Source organism: Candida tropicalis (genome assembly GCF_000006335.3).
Source record: "Candida tropicalis MYA-3404 genomic scaffold supercont3.2, whole genome shotgun sequence".
In the NCBI taxonomy this organism is placed as follows: Eukaryota; Fungi; Ascomycota; class Pichiomycetes; order Serinales; family Debaryomycetaceae; genus Candida; species Candida tropicalis.
This window is the reverse complement of record NW_003020049.1, coordinates 483,530-501,001: the sequence shown is the minus strand read 5'-3', so window position 1 is coordinate 501,001 and position 17,472 is coordinate 483,530. Positions and strand designations below refer to the sequence as shown.

Below are 17,472 nucleotides of genomic sequence, written 5' to 3'. Positions count from 1 at the left end.
CAATTAAAATCAATCACACGCAAATGACTATTTCAAATAATTGATTTGATTTAGTAAGACCTCTGTGGTTGAATGATTCTCTTCAACTTTACGAATTGATGTAAGAAAAGAAAGGGAAAAAGGGATTTCCCAATTTTCTGGTTTTTTTTTTTCCTCTGTCGCTTTTTTGTCTCTCTCTCTCTTTTTTTTTTTTTGATAGAATCTCTCACTGTGACAAATGTTTTTTTTTTGTTTGTTTGAATGGTTTGTACACTAATTAACTAATCTATTGTATGTTTTCACATCTCTAAGAAAGATACTTTACTTGATAGATCAGACAATCCGAGTAGCAAGAACTTCAAAAATAGGTTAAAGATGAAACGAAGTCTAGGTGGAGAATCAGAGGAAAGACGTACCAAAGCAAAGGTACAACTGGGTGAACAATCAGACTCATCATCTCAAGACAAAATCAAAGCAGCCAAAGAAAGAATACGTAAACTACATCAACAACTGACACAACCGGAAAGAGAAGTTAAAAGTGGATTGGATATTGAGCTTCATCCATTGCTTAGAAATATAGGAACAACAGTACAATTGCCAAAAAATCACAACCCCGTGAAACAAACATCTCGAAAGAAATGGTTTGATCCCACAGCATTAAATCCTTATGTTGATCAAAGTGACATAACTAAGAAACACACCAGATTATTAAAGTTCAATAAACAAGGGAAATTTATTGCACAAGGTGAGAAATTAAGAGAGAAATTAAAAGTTGAAGCTGAGGAGAAACAGAAACATGAAGAATTGAAACAAAAAGGGTTACTACCAGATCATAATCTAGGCGAAGAGTTGTACAAGCCTGAACAATCACCATCGATCGAGTGGTGGGATAAACCATATTTGAAGGATAACAATTATTCCCGTATAGGTGATGAATCAAGGGTTGTTTTGGATAATGATGACCAACCTGTCACATTCTATATTCAACATCCTGCACTTGATACATCAAATGCCGAAAATGATAATGAAATGAAACCGATGTACTTGACTAAGAAAGAAAGGAAAAGAATAAGAAGAAATGATCGTCAAATCAGACACCAAGAGAAGCAGGATAGAATCAAATTAGGCTTAGATCCACCACCACCTCCAAAAGTCAAATTATCTAACTTAATGAATGTGTTAACTAATGAAGCCATCAAAGATCCTACTGCTGTGGAAAATAGAGTCAAACAAGAGATGCAAGAACGAATTAATAAACATATGGCTGAAAATGAATCAAGAAAGTTGACAAAAGAAGAAAGACACGAGAAATTATTGACAAAGCAAGAAAAGGATCTTAATAAAGGTGTTTTCACAACAGTTTATAAAATCAATAAGTTAACTAATCCTAAACACCTATTTAAACTTGACATCAGTGCAAAAGAGGAAAACTTGTATGGAATATGTTTAAAAAATCCAAGATTCAATATCGTTATCGTTGAAGGTGGTGAGAAATCCATTAATCAATACAAGAAACTAATGATGAATAGAATAAAATGGACACAAAGTCCACTGCAAGGTTCCACTGAAGATTTGTCGCAAAATAAGTGTGAACTTATATGGGAAGGGGCAATTCAAGAACTAAATTTCCAAAAATGGAGTATCATGCATTCTAGAAATGACGAAGAAGCGCTTAATGTATTAAAGAAGTTTCATCTTGAAAAATATTGGAGATTAGTAAATTCTTTATAGGCAAAGTTAATACACGTGAACTCGGTGAAGTAAATATATGTACAAAGTTGTCGTGTGGTTTTGAACAAAAGCGAAATCTGGGATTGAGTGCAGCATTTTGATTGGAACAAAAGAAAATAAAAAAAAAAAGAATAGAACGAAAAAATGTATCGAGTTTGATTCACACTTACTGTTTGGAAACACAACTAGCAATAGTTTTAATTACATATTCAACACATTATCAATTCATATACAATGGCTGGTGCATACACAATTTTAGGTAGACAAGTTCCTGCCCATGTTGTATGTATAACTCAATTGAATCAAAGTGTATAAATATTAAAATATACTAACAATAAAGACTACAGTTGGCTATTCTTACTTTAGGATCAGTTGCTGCTGGTGTCACTATTCCTAAATTCTTACCAAAAGATGAAACTAAAGTTGAAGCTCCAAAGCCAGTTGCTGCTGCTCCAATTGCTCAATCCAAAGAAGATGACTTTGATTTGGAAAAATTCATCAAGTATGTATCTAGACTATAACTTATAATCCATTAAGGACCTTATTACTAACAATTAACTATCTAGTGATTTGAGTAAAGAAGAAACAAAATAATGAATGACACTATGAATGAAAGAGATTATGTCAATCCGGTAGATATCCATAGAACATATATACAAAAAAGTAAAAATAAGTGGGAATATATACAAACGGAAAAATAAGTTTAACAATAATCATAAATATTGATAATTTCAGTACTCTGATTCTTACATAATCGATGGGTGCATAATCTAGCAACGATATATATAAAAAGAAAACAATCCAATGTGTACGATTTTCAAATGTACTGCTGGGATAACTGATCGTTCCGTCTGTCGTGTGATTCCTCACAGTTTTCCATGTATTCCTACTCCATACTCTTTAAATTGAGCAAAATGGTTGCCATCTGTGCCTAAACTTTACACTAACATTCACTCCGCATTTTCCATCAGCTGGAACTAGCAAGTCTAAACGAACTACATCAATTGAGTAATGAAATGGAATGATTTATACGATGAATGATTATACTAAGGATCAAATACGAAAATTGGTGGCCAGATGAATTTTTTTTTTTAAATAAAAGTGAAACTTCAAAAATAGAATTTAGTGCTATGATCACAGATCCTCTTTCTTAGGGGCAATAATTTACCGAGTGGCGTACTTAAAGCCGTGGAAAGTAATTAACTGAATAATTGTAAACAATCGGAAGTTAATTCAATTTCATACGATACCTAATGTGATATCTTCTGTGTGTGGGAAAGCAACATAGAAAATGAAATAATAAAAAAAGAAAGAAAATACGTCGGTCGACACGGGTATTCGGCTGCATCGCGTATAAGCCACTTTACGTTATTACAAATAAGCTCATAATATAATTGCAAAAATAGTTACATAGTGCTTGCAAAAAAAAAAATTCTAATATATTCTTCTCTATAAATTCTAACCTATTCTTTTATTTCTCATAATACAATAATAATAATAATAATTTGTCCTAACCCATTTTATTTCATTTATATGAAATTTCCTTTTTTTTTGATACTTAGTAAATATTGTCGTTGTGTGTGTTTGTAGTTCATTAACATCCAAAGTAAAATACTCTCTTAATGATCTTTCTTAATCAAATTAATAGCATATGGACACTGGTCGGTTTCAATATGGTTGTGCATCCAGTCATCAACATTCTTGAACTCAGTTTGACACATTCTACATTTTCCACTAACTTGATTTCTTTGTTCTTTTTTAGTACCATTTGGATATTGGAAATGTATAGCTTTCAAATGATTTTTAAAAGTATCACAACGTGAGAAAATACCAGTGTTATGACAACAATGATCCGGACCTTGTTGATGTTGTTGCTCGTCACCAGTTTGTATGTTTTTAAATGGACATTTGAATTGACCTTTATCAGAACCGATTTCTTTCCAATGACATTTAACATGTCTGAATAAATCGTTTGGTCTAGCAAATCCACGTTCACAATATTTACAGATATGAGGACGGTTGTTTGGTTTCAAGTGAGTAGACTTGTGTGTAGCCAAGTTTGAAAAATATAATTTACATTCTGGACATTGTCTCTTCTTTCTTGGTTTCCAGTTCTTCTTAGTTTGTGTTGGTGATGATGTGGCAGAAGTATGTTCTGTGGATGATTTAATGATTTGTTGTTGTTCTGAAGACAAGCTAAATGCTTGTTCTGATTTGACAGATAAATTAGAGCCACTTCTAGATCTGGTAGCATCCATACCTGGAGAATAGGGAGAAGCAACAGGACTCATTAAAGCGTTTGGAGTGGTGGTGTATGTAGAAACCGGAGATCTTTCACCGCTGGGTATTAACAATGTTGGGGAATTTGAAGTAGTAGATGGAGTTGGGGATGAAGATGGTGAAGCATATTGGCTGAAAAAACTTGCTCTGTTATATTCTTCAAAGTGAGGAAAAGCTGGAATATCTAAAGAGTGAATTGATGGTAACGTTATTGAAGAGTGTGGATGTAAATGTGGTTGTGGTACCATGGTGGGTGAAGGTGATTTTGAACTATTTTGGTTACAGTTATCTTGTTGTTTTTGACTCAATGAGTATTGGGACAATGTATTGTTTGAAGTGGTAGCCATTGATAACATGTCTTAAATATGGTGCAGTAAATAAATAAGGTATACAATAATGAAAAGTATGTGTGAGTTTTAAAAACAACTAGTAAAACAAAGTGTAGTAGAAGAATTAAATCGAGTTATATATAAGCTTCTCCATACAATAGGGAATATAAATATATATATATATGTAACAAAAAGAGATCAACAGAAGAAGGTCAATTTTTCTTTTTTTTTGGGTATTCAAGTGGGAAATTAATAGCTTATTATATAACTGATAAATAGGGGTAATATAATAAACTAAGAATGTCGTACCAACTCTCTTTTTTTTTTTTTTATTTTATTGCCCCAAAAACTAAAATACCATTAAACAATAGAACAGGCTCTTCCAACTCTCAACTCTCAATTCTCTTTTTTGTTCCCGTTGCTGCAACCACCCGCACCCGTTATCCACCACGAGTCAACCAACCAACCGCAGCCATTCCATTATCACCGCGCACCCCTCCAGGCCCAGACTTTAAAACTGGAAAACCAAAACCAAAAAAAAAAATGTCGTACTCAAAAGCCGCAAAAACACACACACTCTCTTTTCTAAAGAAAAAAAAAATTGCTCACTCACGCAAACAACCAAAAAAAAAAAAAGAAATTTCTCGCTCTCTTGCCGGCTCTTAGTAAACAAATATTAATCTCAGTATAGCCGAATCCCAAGGATAATCACTCATTTCAATTGATACTGTACAATATATATTATTTTTAGGCTAATCAGTTTGTAAAACTTTATTAAGAATCAAAAGAAACAAATGGAAATATACAAATCAATTAATCTTTTGATCATTCAAAGTTCAAAGAGTGTTTCTGTTCTTAAAGTTACATTCGCCTCCTCCACCGATCTCTAATTCCGGTGCTCTAGTTCCTTGGTACCAAGAAATCTTCTATGTATATTAATAAGGGTTGTATTATACTGAAGAAGTAGTGTCCGAACATCTATACGGCTACAGTTTGAGTCAGAATTGACATGCGAGATATTTACTCAAGTTCTCCCGTACGATAGGTGAAAAATTACACTATTCCTTAGACGTACATTCATTTGTAGATCACACGTTTCCAAGGATCTATTTTGATTTGTTTCAGTAAAACAAAAGAAGCCTCTCCCCAATAATATCCGGCGAGTACGACAATCTAAGAGAGGTGTTTTGTGACATCAAACTGGATTCTCATTGATGTCAGAGCAATAAATCCGAGAGAGAGACCTGAAAAAAAAAAAATAATAATTGAATAAATAATCATAAAAAATAGATGGGATTTAAAAATTTAAATCCTACTCACCTTACACCGTTGCATTTTTGTTTTAAGGACGCATCGGAAGTGGATTCTTGTTCTCATTACTAAAGTATACATATTCAAACCCGTACTATTAAAGACAATAAAACATGGAAGGAAAGTGTTACGACTACTTTTTCTTTTTTTTTAAGATCATTCCCACATTCTGAACACACCGGAGATTATCATTGTTTTCTACTTAACCACAGAGTTTAAGAGAAATGAGAAAAAAAATTTTTTTTTTCCTTTCCCATACTATCCGACAACACGGCAGTATAATATAACACAAAGTCTATCCGTTGTAATGATAATGAAGCGTATATGTGTAAATGCTCTCTATATAGCAATTGCCAGAACAATCTTAATGAATAATTAAGAGGTTCAACGTATCATTTTTCAGTTATTGTTTTCAATTCTTTTTTTTTTCTATGAGATCATCAGACACATTATTACTAGATCAGACTGGGAAACAAAAAAAAAATGTGGGTACTGCCCCGGAAAATTGGGGGGAAGGTTGAATTGATACAAACCTAAGCCAGGTTAGGAAACGGGAACGGGAACGAAAAAAGTCGTGACGTGTTGGGGAGCCTTTAGAGTTTCTCGACGAGAAAACCCCAGGTTTTAATAGCTCATATCATTTAAAATTGAATTGAAATGGGTCGTACAAACAATAGTGAATAAAGTAAAATAGAAAGATTAAATCTTAAAGTCAATAATTGCGACACATTCAATAAATAATAGGGGTAGAGAGAAAGGAATCAATGGAAGCAAATATCAAAACAAAAAAAGAGCAACAGGTAAACAAACGCGAGGCATTTTTTTTTTTATTTAATCTTTCTTCTTTTATGTATTATCATTTTCCTTTCCATTTCCCCTATTTGGATAATTGCTGTTTTACTATGATCACATCATCATCACGTTTTTCTTCTATGTCTTACCCTTCTTAGTTCGTTGCATAGTTATGAGCTTCGGTATCAGAAGATAAACAAATGGTTTGTAGAATCGCGTGGAATTGTATAGTAATTCGGAAATACATATATTCATGAGGTAATGGTCTTGGTATCGGTGAGTTACATTTATAAAAAGAAGAAGATGAAGATGATGATGAAGAAGAAGCAAATGTAATGGTTATGTTTCTTATGGGCTAGTATCAGTTGTGACCGTGCTGGCAAATGTTGGTTACACTCTAATTCTAGATTGTTGCAATGATTCCTATTGTCATTTAAATTTGGTGTATGAGTGGGGTTCTTTTATTTCACCATATTACAATACGGGCCGATCTTTCCTTATGTTCAATAACATCATGATACCTGGAGTAATTGCTTTCTCATTTCATTTCATTTTTTTTTTTTTTTGCAACTTTGTTTTGTGTCCGATTGTTGATATTTTTCCGCGACTTTTTTTTTGTCTACCGTTGTGTGTGTGTGTGGGTTAATTAATCCAAGGCTGGTACACGGTTCGGTTTTATGTCTCATGAGCCGTGCAAGATTATACCCGGAAAACAGATTGCTTTTGCCGCATGGGGTGTGATTGAGTGTTTTTTTTTTTTAGTTTCTCTACGCCTCTATACGCTTAGTAATCTTACCAAAGATCAATCAGTTCCGCTGGGCGGAATACTTTGTTCAAATAGCGGAGAAAAGTATTGGATTAACTCCATTATGCTGAGATCTTGGTTTTAAATAGGCAGTGCTAATTGTTTTGATCTTGGTTCAAAAAAAAATATGACAAAACGAATATAAAGGAGATGAGGACTTTACAGTGTAATGTAATCGGGAATAACGTCATTAGCTTTTGCTTTCCCCTAGTTATTTTTAAACAGAGGGTGATCGGGAATGGAGGCAAAGTGACAGAAAAAAAAACAAAAAATATTCTCGTACGAATAAATAAAAACCGTCGTGTTAATTCCGCCGAACTCTCGACGGCAAGATATTTTTATTTTTATCTTGGATCGTTGTATAATTTTTTTTTATTTAGCGGGGGCTTTAGTATTCAATTCCTTTAATCTCTGTGCTCATGACCTATGATATCATAGCTTTGATTATTAGCATTTCTTGGTCTCAATTAATAAGGGAAATGAATTCTTCGTAATGAACCGATAGGGGGCACGGAGTCGTCCAACAAAATTATGGGAAAAAAAAAAAAAAATTCATCGCGACAAATTTGCAATTTCACATCGTGTGTCTACTGCATGACTCGCCACCACTCCACACAATCCGATGAATTTGCATGAATAAAGAAATTGGAGAACTGTTTATAAAAATATCAGGTGAAACTTCTTCCGAGAGGAGAGTATATACTCATGTGATTTAAACTCGATAATAATACAGGAGAGTATACTGAATAACGACCTATATTTGGATTAAAAGAAGGAAACATTTTTTTGCTTCATGGGAAATACGAAATACTAGATCATCTTGACAACCGATGTCAGCAAAAGACACGCTTTTCCCATTAGCCTTTCAAATTGGCTGTACCGCATGAAAAGAAAATTCATTTTAGAGGAATCGATCGTAACCAACCAAAAAAAGGGTTATGAAATTTCGTACCAGTACCTAAAAAGAGTCTAGAACTGAACTTATATTTGATCTGGCAAATGCTTTATGTATTCCAGTAGTTTTTTTTTTTTTTGCACTATGTCAACTTCAAAATTAAGCACAATAAACCCTTTGTCAAAGTAGTAATCAAATTCAATGTGAGTGAATAAATCTACACCAACAAATCATAGCATAGCCCATTAGCTTAGACTGGTAACAAAATGAACCATTCCAAGAACAGCCAATTCTTTAGCCGTGTAAAACATTTACGTCACTTGACTGCTATGTTTTTTTTTTTGCCATTCATTGCTTTTTTTGTTGAGCTTCAAGATTTAATATTGCTGTTGCCAATATTTTTTTTCGCTGTAGAAGGTAATATTGGTCCTGTTCCGCCCAAAGACAAGTGAACAAAAAAAATAATGATATTGACGTGGGGGAAAAGTGAGAAAGTGTGTTTTGAATCAATAAAGTCTAACTCTACTAAACTCACAGAAGGTACATACAATTGAAACCTACAATAGATATGAAACTACTATTGACTATACGGAAACCATTGGTAACTCCACGAATATCGCAATGTTCAATTACTCGTATAACCATCTTTAGAAACTATTCATCAACACCTACCAAAAAAACTGATCCATTACCCAAACCTACAATTCGTTGGTTCTATGCGCTGGACGTTCCTATTTCCAAACCAGATTGGTATAATTATGAAAAATCAAAAGAACCAGAATCATTCATTCCATTTTCAGATTATGACTCGAAAAATTTGGAACATCATTTTATTAAAAATCGCCAAGATAAAATAGTTGAAGTTAATGAAGATAAATTATTTCAAGTTGATTTACAAAATTTTGAATTATCTCCTGTTTATTGGGAAGGTCCTGTTTATGAAGTTAGAAGAGGATTATGGTTTAATCCAGATGGTATTCCATTGAATGCAAAAGTTACTGAAGAAATTGAAAAAGAATATGAACGATTAAAACCATATTTGTTTGAAGGAGAAACCATCACCAATGATCAAAGCAACAAGTTAAAGAAAATCTCAAATAAAGGAAATAAAGAGAAGATCTCTCAGTTTAATAAATACAAGCAAAAGAATACTTCAACAGTCACGGAACAAATACAAACTGAGATTAAAGAACAAACAGAATCAGTTGATTTTGCAACTCAAAAAGATGTGGCTAGATTAAGTAATGGACAGATAGTGTTATTTTTCAATAAAACCAATGCTGTGCTTTTCCCAGGAGATTATGATTCAAATTTTCAAATAGATGTGATTAGATATTTTGGTCCAAAACCACTGTCACTTTTAGGTGTCACCCATATTCAAAGAGGTTATAGTGAAGAATTACAGGAATCATTTTTTGACAAATTACCTGAAAACCCACTACCTGGTATTTCTGATGCATTCAAATCTGAGATTGGTTCAATTATAGGTGGAATTGGTGGAAGTAAAGATTCACAAGAAGGAAATGATGCGAATCCTGAGCAAGTAAATCTCCAATTAGGAGATGATAATGAAGTTGATGATTTGAATATGCAAAAGATATTTGAATCTGATTATGATTTACAAACATCACGCTCAAAATCCAATAGAGAAATTGATCATTTAGTGTTGTGTATTCATGGTATTGGTCAAGTTTTGGGAAGTAAATATGAATCGATTAATTTTACTCATAACATTAATATCTTGAGAAACACCATGAAGAGGGTATATCAAGAGAATGACGAATACAAGAAATTAGCATATAATGAAGAGGACTCTAAAACGGACACCAGTAATAATAGGATCCAAGTTTTGCCAATTTCTTGGAGACACAGAGTTGGATTTAATCCACAAGAGAAGTTTGACAATGATAAACCATCTAGACTTCCTTCATTATCACAGGTCAATGTTGAAGGGATTAGTGCATTACGTGACGTAGTTGGTGACGTAGTATTGGACGTTCTTTTATTCTACCAACCAAGATACTTGAACCAGATAATTGCTGCTGTTACTTCAGAATTGAATCGTGTTTATCAGTTATACAAGGAAAGAAATCCAAATTTTAATGGGAAAGTTCATATAATGGGTCATTCATTAGGATCTGCTATTGCATTTGATATATTATCATCTCAACCAGAAATAATACCAAGTAATCCAGATTTAGAAAAGATGTTGACGTTTGATGTTGAGAATTTATTCCTTGTAGGTTCACCAGTGGGGATGTTTAAATTACTAGCAGAGAAAAACATCCAAGGTAGAAATTCACCTGATTTCACACCTTCTTCAGAGGATCAATTTGATTCACCTAAATGTACAAATTTGTATAATATTTTCCATCCATGTGATCCTGTTGCCTATAGACTTGAACCTTTGGTTGTTCCTCAATATGGTGATTATAAACCTGCAGATATCAAGTTCGCTGTTAAAGGGTTTAATACCCAAATAAAAGAGTTGGCTAGTTTGGGAGATGAATTATCAGAAAAAATCTCATCAGCTGCAAAATGGTTAACCAGTAGTAAGAAAACAGGAAAGGAAAAATCCGTTGAAGAGATTGCAAATAACGAAAATGCACTTGGTGATATAATTAAAGGTATACTCATGGATGCACATACACAGCATGAAGAAGAAGAAAAAGAAGCACATCATCAACATAATTCCAACACGTCCTCTAGTGGACAAAACAAGATAATTGTGGGTAAAAATCTTCAAAAGATGATTGCCTTGAATAAAGCAGGTAGAGTTGATTATAGTTTACCTGTTGGTGTATTAGATTTTTCATTGGTTTCTGCCGTGAGTGCTCATGTTTCATATTTTGAAGATCAAGATACTAGTGGCTTTATCATGAATGAACTTCTTAAAGGACCAAAAAACCCTGTTGACAAAATAATCCTAACACACAAGTAGATGTAACATTAATATATACAAATTATAAAAAAGTTTTCTATTCTATTAACAAGTCATCAATACTTTGTTCGGCATCATTTTTAATCAATTCCAACATACCTTCAGGTAAAATTGGTTCACCTTTATTATCAACAACATAACGAAATGGCATTTCAGTTGATTCATATTTATTATATTTAATTTCTGGATAATCCAAAAATTTAATATTTTCAAAATCTATTCCATCTTCAATAATCTTTTGAGTAGTTCTAATAGCAGTATCAGTAGTCATTTGTAAAGCACCTAATCTTCTACCACTAAACCCATATTTTTCTCTTAAAATACCAGTACGATCAATTCTTGGATGACTTCCTAAAATACCACCAAATACAAAATATTCAAATTTAGATTTATCACCAGGAGTCAAATCAATTTCAGCTGCTGGATCTAATAAACAAACTTTTGATGATTCAAGTCCATTTTCTTCAAGTTCAACACATTCTTTAGTTGTCCATTGTAATCCAAGATCAATAAGTCTTTTAGGAATATCTTTTTCTGTAGTACCGGATGGAAGTGATGTAAGAATAAGATTTTCTTTACCTATATCACGAATAATTTGGCTATATTCTAAAATAACCCATTCGGAAAATCCTTCTTCCATATGTTCTATAACGTATTTCATTTGTTGATTCAATTGATGGTGTTTTATGATCAGAATCGATGGAGATGTGAATTTTTTGAATTTTTTTTTTTTTTCAGGTCAGTTATGTTTGCGATTTGTGTTACATAGATGCAAAAAAAAAAAAAAAAAATTGGTTCAGCTTAGAAGTAATGGTAATTGAACTTTGAACAAAGAATGGTAATGATAACAATTATCATGAATTCAAATTAGGGTCATTGTTTTGATTTAGAGAATATGATCTGGCTGTTTGAGTGGTCTGATACTTGAATAGGAAATTCATTCCGAATCGGTCTAATTGAAGGAATCCATCTATTTCTTACAATCCAGAAAGCCATACTCTTACCTAATCACCAATCTTGATTCAATAGAGATAACTCATGTACATTTCATTTATCAAAGTATACAAAAAACCACATGCAAGACAGTATGAGAGTTTTTTTTTTCATTTTTTGTCTTGAACCTCATAATACCTAATGGAGGTAGAAATCTTTTTGTAAATACATCCAGATCAAACTACTGGAACTAACAATCAATGGACCACTTAAACCTTTACCTAATTTACAAGTACCGAAATATAACCATTCACTTAAAAAGTGCCAAGCAGCAATGACAAAAGTAAATTGAGTCAATTGATAAACTTGTGGGACATTTAAATGATAAGCACCATAAAATCTAACAATAGCAGTAATTAAAGTCCATGTACCAAAAGTTCTAGCTGATAATGGTGATACTTGATTAGGATCTTTTTCATAAACTCTTTTAGTAAGGGAAATATCTTGATATGTTTGAACAGAATTGAATGCTGAAACTACAGAGATGAATAATAACCAATATGGAAGTTTACCACCATTGGATGCTGGAAGAAATGATTGAAGATATGACAACATAATTTTAAAAATAAGATGAAGTTGTATTCTGGTTGGAAAGAAAAAGAAGAAAAACTAGTGTTGCAAGATTGGTGATTTTTTTTTTTCAGTTTCCTTTCGTCTCGTGGATCAATTAAAGTAAACCGCTCGGATAAAACTGGTCGTAAAAAAATATTCAGAGAGAGACAGAGAGAGAACAATCCGTACGATATGAAAAATATAAAAACTTAATGTATACAAAACTAAAAATGACAAATGTAAAAAATGAACAAGATAATAAAAATAAACAAAAAAAAAAAGCGTGAACGTGAACGTAAATCAACTATAAACTAATAAAGAAAACAGCAATCACCCATTTAGTTTCCAGCAGTTGGGTCTTGAGTCTTTGTAGGATCCTGTTCTTTCAAGACTTCCACAGCTGGACCCAACAATCTTTGGAACCCAGATTTGCCCAAAGTTGCAACAATAACGTTATCTAATGCCTCCACTGTAGCTTGTCTTGGTAAATCTTTTAATAATGCAACTTCACCAAAGTAATCACCCTTTGATAATTTCTTGATATTACCCAATTTCTCATTATAGACTTGACAATTACCACTTTCAATCAAATAGAAATTCTCCCCTTGTTCACCTTCAGTGACAATCTTATCACCTTTATGGTACATCTCTGTACTCAATGCATCAGCTAATTTGGAACGTGCATGATCAGAAAGTGACTTCAACACTTCAATGTCTTTCAAGAAATCTTCATACATCAATCTCTTGTTGAAAGTACCTTCCAAAAGGATACGACGGAAAGTCAAACGGTCCAAAGCCCAACAGACAACATCAGTAGCGGCAATAGCAGTAGCGGCTCTTGGCGAATTGTACATTAAAGCCAATTCACCAAAGGATGAACCTTCACTACTGGAGTTAACTTTGGCATCGTTGACATAGAAATCAACAGTACCAGTTTCAATAATGTAAAAGAAATCACCTTCATCTCCTTGTTTAATAATAACGGTATCCTTTGCGAATGATTTTTGTTGTAAAGCTGCAATAACAGTTTTTTTAGAATTAGCATCTAATTGCTTGAAAAGGAAATTGTTCTTCAAGTTTTCAGCTAATGTTTCTTCTTCAGTTGTAGACAAGTTATTAACAGGAGGTTTCCAACTTTCGGACTTTAACTTTGCTGGATTTAAAGCTTCAGCGGAAACAGAGGTTCTTCTATTGGCATTAAATGCAACTGGGATCTTCTGTGGTGGGAATTGCAGTGGTGGTTGGTTTGGAGATTTAATGGCTGCAGATGCTTGTGGTTTAGATGGATCATCTGGATCAACCTCTTTTAATGGAACAGTTGATGACTGTTTGTTCACATCAAAATTGGATTTAAAGATACCTCCAGCGGCATCAGAATTAGTATCGTTCTTAGTATGTGGGTCATCATCATGATTCGAGTGGGGATCATTTAAACCAAAGGGAGATTTGAAACTTGGTTGTCTATCATTTCTAACACTAACACCACTTGCGTTGATATTGATATTATCAATGGAAGGAAACAAATTGATTCCAGCAGCTTGGGCTCTGGATTGCTGAGACCATAATTCACTTCTTTGAGCTTGTAATTTAGTATTGAAATAATTAGCACAGAACTGTAAAATATCTTGTGGGTTTTTAGAGATTATTTCTCTTTGCAATTGGGACAATTCATCCGTTATGAATTGTTGTTGAGAATTGGACATTGGTGGTAATGATATCAATTCAATTTTTTGAATTTTATTGATAAGGTAAAGAAAGAAAAAGGTGTGGGCGACTTTCTCCGTCTCAATTTTTTTTTTCTCACATACTCAGTTCAAGCTCACCTTTTTTTTTGCTGTTGTTGTTGAGAATGAAGAAACTCCTCCTCCTCCTCCTCCTCCACCTCCTTTAGTCTGAAATTTTGGATGAGATTTTGACCACTCAGATAATGAAACTCACATTTAATTAGACCAAACATACAAAAAGAGGAACAAAGAAAAAAATAGCTCTACAGATGATAGTGCCATCAGTAGATATCTCTCCACAAAATTCAATACAGTGTTGATGACTACAACCCCATGTTATCTAATATTTCACAACATTGGGGGCGACAGAGAGAGAGAGAAATTACTTGTATTGTGTGTAAACCACCTGATCGAACGCAATCAATTAATTTTCTTTTCGTTTGGTGGAGAGAAATGTACACGACATCTTTAGACATTTGACGACATTATTTAAATGGTGATCTAAGTCACGTTCGTACGACATCTCACGTGCACTTTTCCATATTACGACATGGGGACAATTAAATTATTTTTTTTTTAATTTCCTGAAGGGGCGACATTTGTACTTGAAACTACGTGTCAACTTTTTTTTTTACTGCTTCTAGCAAATTCTTTAACTATGCACCTATATGCAGTATTTTGTGCGAGCTCGCTGAATGTTGACAGAGTGTGTTGGAAATTTTTCACTTTCATTTGATTTTATATAAACCTCGTTCTTTTTTTTTTGCCCTTCCTTTTCTTAAATTTGTTTTTTTTTTTTTTAATTCTTAATTTGGTGTTTGAGTTCCTTCAGTCTACAACTAAATTATCGTTAGATCAATTAGATTATAGAATTCGAATAATGAGATCATCACAATCTTCTTGGTTGCCACGTATTGGTTTGTTATACGTGGCGTTAGTCATGCTCATACCATTCTTGGTATCTCCAAAAAGTGCATTTGCCGTCGCTGCTGTCAGTGATGACGAATCATCTTCTCCAGATAACTACGGTACTGTCATTGGTATTGATTTAGGTACTACTTACTCATGTGTCGGTGTCATGAAGAATGGTAAAGTTGAAATCTTGGCCAATGATCAAGGTAACAGAATTACCCCATCTTATGTTGCCTTCAATGGTGATGAAAGATTGGTTGGTGATGCCGCTAAGAATCAAGCCGCTTCCAATGTTAACAACACTGTTTTTGATATTAAGAGATTAATTGGTTTGAAATACAATGATGACACTGTTCAAAAAGAAATCAAACACTTGCCATACAAGATTGAAAACAAGGGTAACAAGCCAGTTGTTAAAGTTGAATTTAATGGTGAAGAAAAAACCTTCTCTCCAGAAGAAATTTCTTCCATGGTTTTGGGTAAAATGAAGAGTATTGCCGAAGATTATCTTGGTAAGAAAGTCACCCATGCTGTTGTCACTGTTCCAGCTTATTTCAATGATGCCCAAAGACAAGCCACTAAAGATGCTGGTGTTATTGCCGGTTTGAATGTCTTGAGAATTGTCAATGAACCAACTGCCGCTGCTATTGCCTACGGTTTGGACAAAGGTGACACCGAAAAACAAATCATTGTCTACGATTTGGGTGGTGGTACTTTCGATGTTTCCTTGTTGTCTATTGAAGGTGGTGTTTTCGAAGTTTTGGCTACTGCTGGTGATACTCACTTGGGTGGTGAAGATTTTGATTTCAAGATTGTCAGATACTTGGCCAAACAATTCAAGAAGAAGCACAACATTGATATTACTTCCAACACCAAGGCTATTTCTAAATTGAAGAGAGAAGCTGAAAAGGCCAAGAGAACTTTGTCTTCTCAAATGAGTACTAGAGTTGAAATTGATTCATTTGTTGATGGTATTGATTTCTCTGAAACCCTTTCTAGAGCCAAGTTTGAAGAATTGAACATTGCTGCTTTCAGAAAGACTTTGAAACCTGTTGAACAAGTTTTGAAAGATGGTGGTGTTAAGAAATCCGAAATTGACGATATTGTCTTGGTTGGTGGTTCTACTAGAATTCCAAAGGTCCAAGAATTATTGGAAAACTTCTTTGATGGTAAGAAGGCTTCTAAAGGTATTAACCCAGATGAAGCTGTTGCTTACGGTGCCGCTGTTCAAGCTGGTGTCTTGAGTGGTGAAGAAGGTGTCGACGACATTGTCTTGTTGGATGTCAATCCATTGACTTTGGGTATTGAAACCTCTGGTGGTGTTATGACTACTTTGATCAAGAGAAACACTGCTATCCCAACCAAGAAATCCCAAATTTTCTCTACTGCTGCTGATAACCAACCAACTGTCTTGATTCAAGTTTACGAAGGTGAAAGAACCATGGCCAAGGACAACAACAGATTGGGTAAATTCGAATTAACTGGTATTCCACCAGCCCCAAGAGGTGTTCCACAAATTGAAGTTACTTTCTCCTTGGATGCCAATGGTATCTTGAAGGTTGAAGCTGCTGATAAAGGAACCGGTAAATCTGAATCCATCACTATCACCAACGAAAAGGGTAGATTATCCAAGGATGAAATTGATAGAATGGTTGAAGAAGCTGAAAAATACGCTCAACAAGATCAAGAATTGAAAGAAAAGATTGAAGCTAGAAACTCCTTGGAAAACTATGCTCATCTTTTGAGAGGTCAATTGAATGACAAATCAGAAACTGGTTTAGGTTCTAAATTGGATGATGATGACAAGGAAACCTTGGATGATGCTATTAAAGAAACTTTAGAATTTATTGAAGACAATTTCGATACTGCAACTGCTGAAGAATTTGAAGAACAAAAACAAAAATTGATCGATGTTGCTAACCCAATCACTGCTAAATTATACGGTAATGCCGGTGGCGAAGAAGGTGCTGGTGGCGCTAAATTCGGTGACGATGATTCAGATGATGAATTTGATCACGATGAATTGTAAGCGTGCCTGACCCGAAAAAAAAAAAAAAGAGAAGATATATATATATATAAAATATTAAAATAAATTTGTAATGTTATTAATTATTTAAATGGTATAGTTTAGATGTGTCTATAGATATGTAACATTTAAACAATACAAAATGGATAAATCTCAAGAGAACCAATTGTAGTAAATCCAAAGTAAGTCCTTGGTTAAAGTC

General features: G+C 33.7%; 8 protein-coding genes across 8 annotated transcripts; 4 read left to right on the top strand and 4 right to left on the bottom strand. All coding sequences in view use genetic code 12, as the record gives it.

Moving 5' to 3' along the window:
- Positions 1–354: 354 nt before the first annotated feature.
- PRP3 (U4/U6-U5 snRNP complex subunit) lies at positions 355–1,710 on the top strand (the record flags this gene model as incomplete). The annotated part of the gene is made up of 1 exon (XM_002546954.1): positions 355–1,710. The coding sequence occupies one exon, from the start codon at positions 355–357 to the stop codon at positions 1,708–1,710; it is 1,356 nt and encodes a 451-aa protein (XP_002547000.1).
- A 1,619-nt stretch (positions 1,711–3,329) lies between these two features.
- STP4 (Stp4p) lies at positions 3,330–4,346 on the bottom strand (the record flags this gene model as incomplete). Its single annotated transcript, XM_002546953.1, has 1 exon — positions 3,330–4,346. The coding sequence occupies one exon, from the start codon at positions 4,344–4,346 to the stop codon at positions 3,330–3,332; it is 1,017 nt and encodes a 338-aa protein (XP_002546999.1).
- Positions 4,347–4,619: 273 nt separating this feature from the next.
- On the top strand, positions 4,620–4,985 carry CTRG_01304 (uncharacterized protein; the record flags this gene model as incomplete). The annotated part of the gene is made up of 1 exon (XM_002546952.1): positions 4,620–4,985. The coding sequence occupies one exon, from the start codon at positions 4,620–4,622 to the stop codon at positions 4,983–4,985; it is 366 nt and encodes a 121-aa protein (XP_002546998.1).
- Positions 4,986–8,690: 3,705 nt separating this feature from the next.
- CTRG_01303 (DDHD family phospholipase) lies at positions 8,691–11,063 on the top strand (the record flags this gene model as incomplete). The annotated part of the gene is made up of 1 exon (XM_002546951.1): positions 8,691–11,063. The coding sequence occupies one exon, from the start codon at positions 8,691–8,693 to the stop codon at positions 11,061–11,063; it is 2,373 nt and encodes a 790-aa protein (XP_002546997.1).
- Positions 11,064–11,100: 37 nt separating this feature from the next.
- Positions 11,101–11,724, bottom strand: CTRG_01302 (protein-arginine N-methyltransferase; the record flags this gene model as incomplete). Its single annotated transcript, XM_002546950.1, has 1 exon — positions 11,101–11,724. One exon carries the CDS (start codon positions 11,722–11,724, stop codon positions 11,101–11,103), a length of 624 nt encoding a protein of 207 aa, XP_002546996.1.
- Positions 11,725–12,194: 470 nt separating this feature from the next.
- On the bottom strand, positions 12,195–12,611 carry ERG28 (Erg28p; the record flags this gene model as incomplete). The annotated part of the gene is made up of 1 exon (XM_002546949.1): positions 12,195–12,611. One exon carries the CDS (start codon positions 12,609–12,611, stop codon positions 12,195–12,197), a length of 417 nt encoding a protein of 138 aa, XP_002546995.1.
- A 335-nt stretch (positions 12,612–12,946) lies between these two features.
- BCY1 (cAMP-dependent protein kinase regulatory subunit) lies at positions 12,947–14,311 on the bottom strand (the record flags this gene model as incomplete). The annotated part of the gene is made up of 1 exon (XM_002546948.1): positions 12,947–14,311. One exon carries the CDS (start codon positions 14,309–14,311, stop codon positions 12,947–12,949), a length of 1,365 nt encoding a protein of 454 aa, XP_002546994.1.
- A 901-nt stretch (positions 14,312–15,212) lies between these two features.
- Positions 15,213–17,273, top strand: KAR2 (Hsp70 family ATPase; the record flags this gene model as incomplete). Its single annotated transcript, XM_002546947.1, has 1 exon — positions 15,213–17,273. One exon carries the CDS (start codon positions 15,213–15,215, stop codon positions 17,271–17,273), a length of 2,061 nt encoding a protein of 686 aa, XP_002546993.1.
- Positions 17,274–17,472: the final 199 nt, after the last annotated feature.